This window comes from Pundamilia nyererei, unplaced genomic scaffold (genome assembly GCF_000239375.1).
Source record: "Pundamilia nyererei isolate P.nyererei 1_Seehausen unplaced genomic scaffold, PunNye1.0 scaffold00266, whole genome shotgun sequence".
Classification (NCBI taxonomy): Eukaryota; Metazoa; Chordata; class Actinopteri; order Cichliformes; family Cichlidae; genus Pundamilia; species Pundamilia nyererei.
Window position 1 is genome coordinate 783,520 of NW_005187667.1, and position 1,185 is coordinate 784,704.

The following is a 1,185-nucleotide window of genomic DNA, read 5'->3' on the forward strand; positions in this document are numbered from 1 at the left end:
TTTTCTCTTTAGCTTTGCTTTTTTTCTTATTTATTCTTTTTTTCTTTACCTGGACTTTGGTCTGTTTTAATAACTTTCCTTCAGCCATGTCGGTTGAGAGAGTTGTTGTTCTCATGGACGTCAAGGAACAATACAGCTCCTTCTCCCTCCTCCCACTATGTAGGTCAGATCACAACCTGATTCACCTCACACCCCCCAATATGTGCTGACTGTGAGAAGAAGCATTAGGGCTACAAGGCCCTGACTGCCAGACACTCTGTGAGCCTCACAGTGAGGACATCAATGGGCTTACTGAGTGTACACTGACTACATAACTTTCTGCACTGACTCCATTGTTCCAGCTCAGACTGTCCATTGTTACCTAAATAACAAGCTGTGGGTGACAGTACACGAGTTACTAATACTGGACATTGGTAACTTGCACAATCTTCTGGACTTTACCCTTCCACCGGAGCTTCAAGTCATTGTTCACCCCAGTAGACACCGCCACCACCACCCCCAGAAAGGCCCCGAAGCACCGAGCCCTAGTTAGTCAGCCAACCCCAGGTGCACTTGGTGATGGCAACCTAAGCGAGGCAACAGCGGGGGCTCCATGCCAGGCTAAAAGCTCAGGCTAGCCAACCACCGCTACCCAGCCTCCTACTGGGCAATGTGAGGTCCCTGGAAAACAAACTGGACGAACTATGAGCCAGCATCACAACACAGTGGGAAATTAGAGGATGCTGCGCTCTTATTTTCACCAAGACCTGGCTCTCAGACAAAGTCCCAGAGTGCACCATTCAGCTCCAGACTCATTCCATACACCGAGGAGACCGAACTGCTGCCTCTGGTAAGGCTATTGGGAGAGGTGTGTGTGCATACATTAACAAGTCGTAGTGTGGAGAAGTGCAGACTGTCCAGAAGCAATGTTCGCTAGACAATGCTGCCCTCACTACTTGCAGCAGGAGTTCTCAGTTGTGTTTTTGACCATCGTTTACATCCAGCTGTGTGCTGACTCCGCGGCAGCGCTCAGCAAACTTCATGACATCATCACTGCATTAGAGACAACTCATTGAGATGCTGTTTTTATCGTTGCCGGTGACTTTAATACGTGCAACTTATGGACTCATACATCAGGGTACTTTTTGTTGATTACAGCTCTGCTTTCAATACTCTCATCCCACACAAACTCACTCACAAGCTGGC

General features: G+C 48.3%; 1 protein-coding gene across 1 annotated transcript in view; it reads right to left on the reverse strand.

Annotated features, from left to right (window-relative positions):
• The window catches only part of LOC102192088 (olfactory receptor 1073-like), a gene marked incomplete at its 5' end in the record, with an annotated part of 2,227 nt that extends 1,392 nt beyond the window's left edge, over nt 1-835 (reverse strand). The window contains one exon of the mRNA XM_005750271.1: nt 805-835. Coding sequence (XP_005750328.1) covers nt 805-835 — 31 coding nt within the window. The remainder of the gene's footprint in view (nt 1-804) is intronic.
• Between the last annotated feature and the right edge of the window lie 350 nt (nt 836-1,185).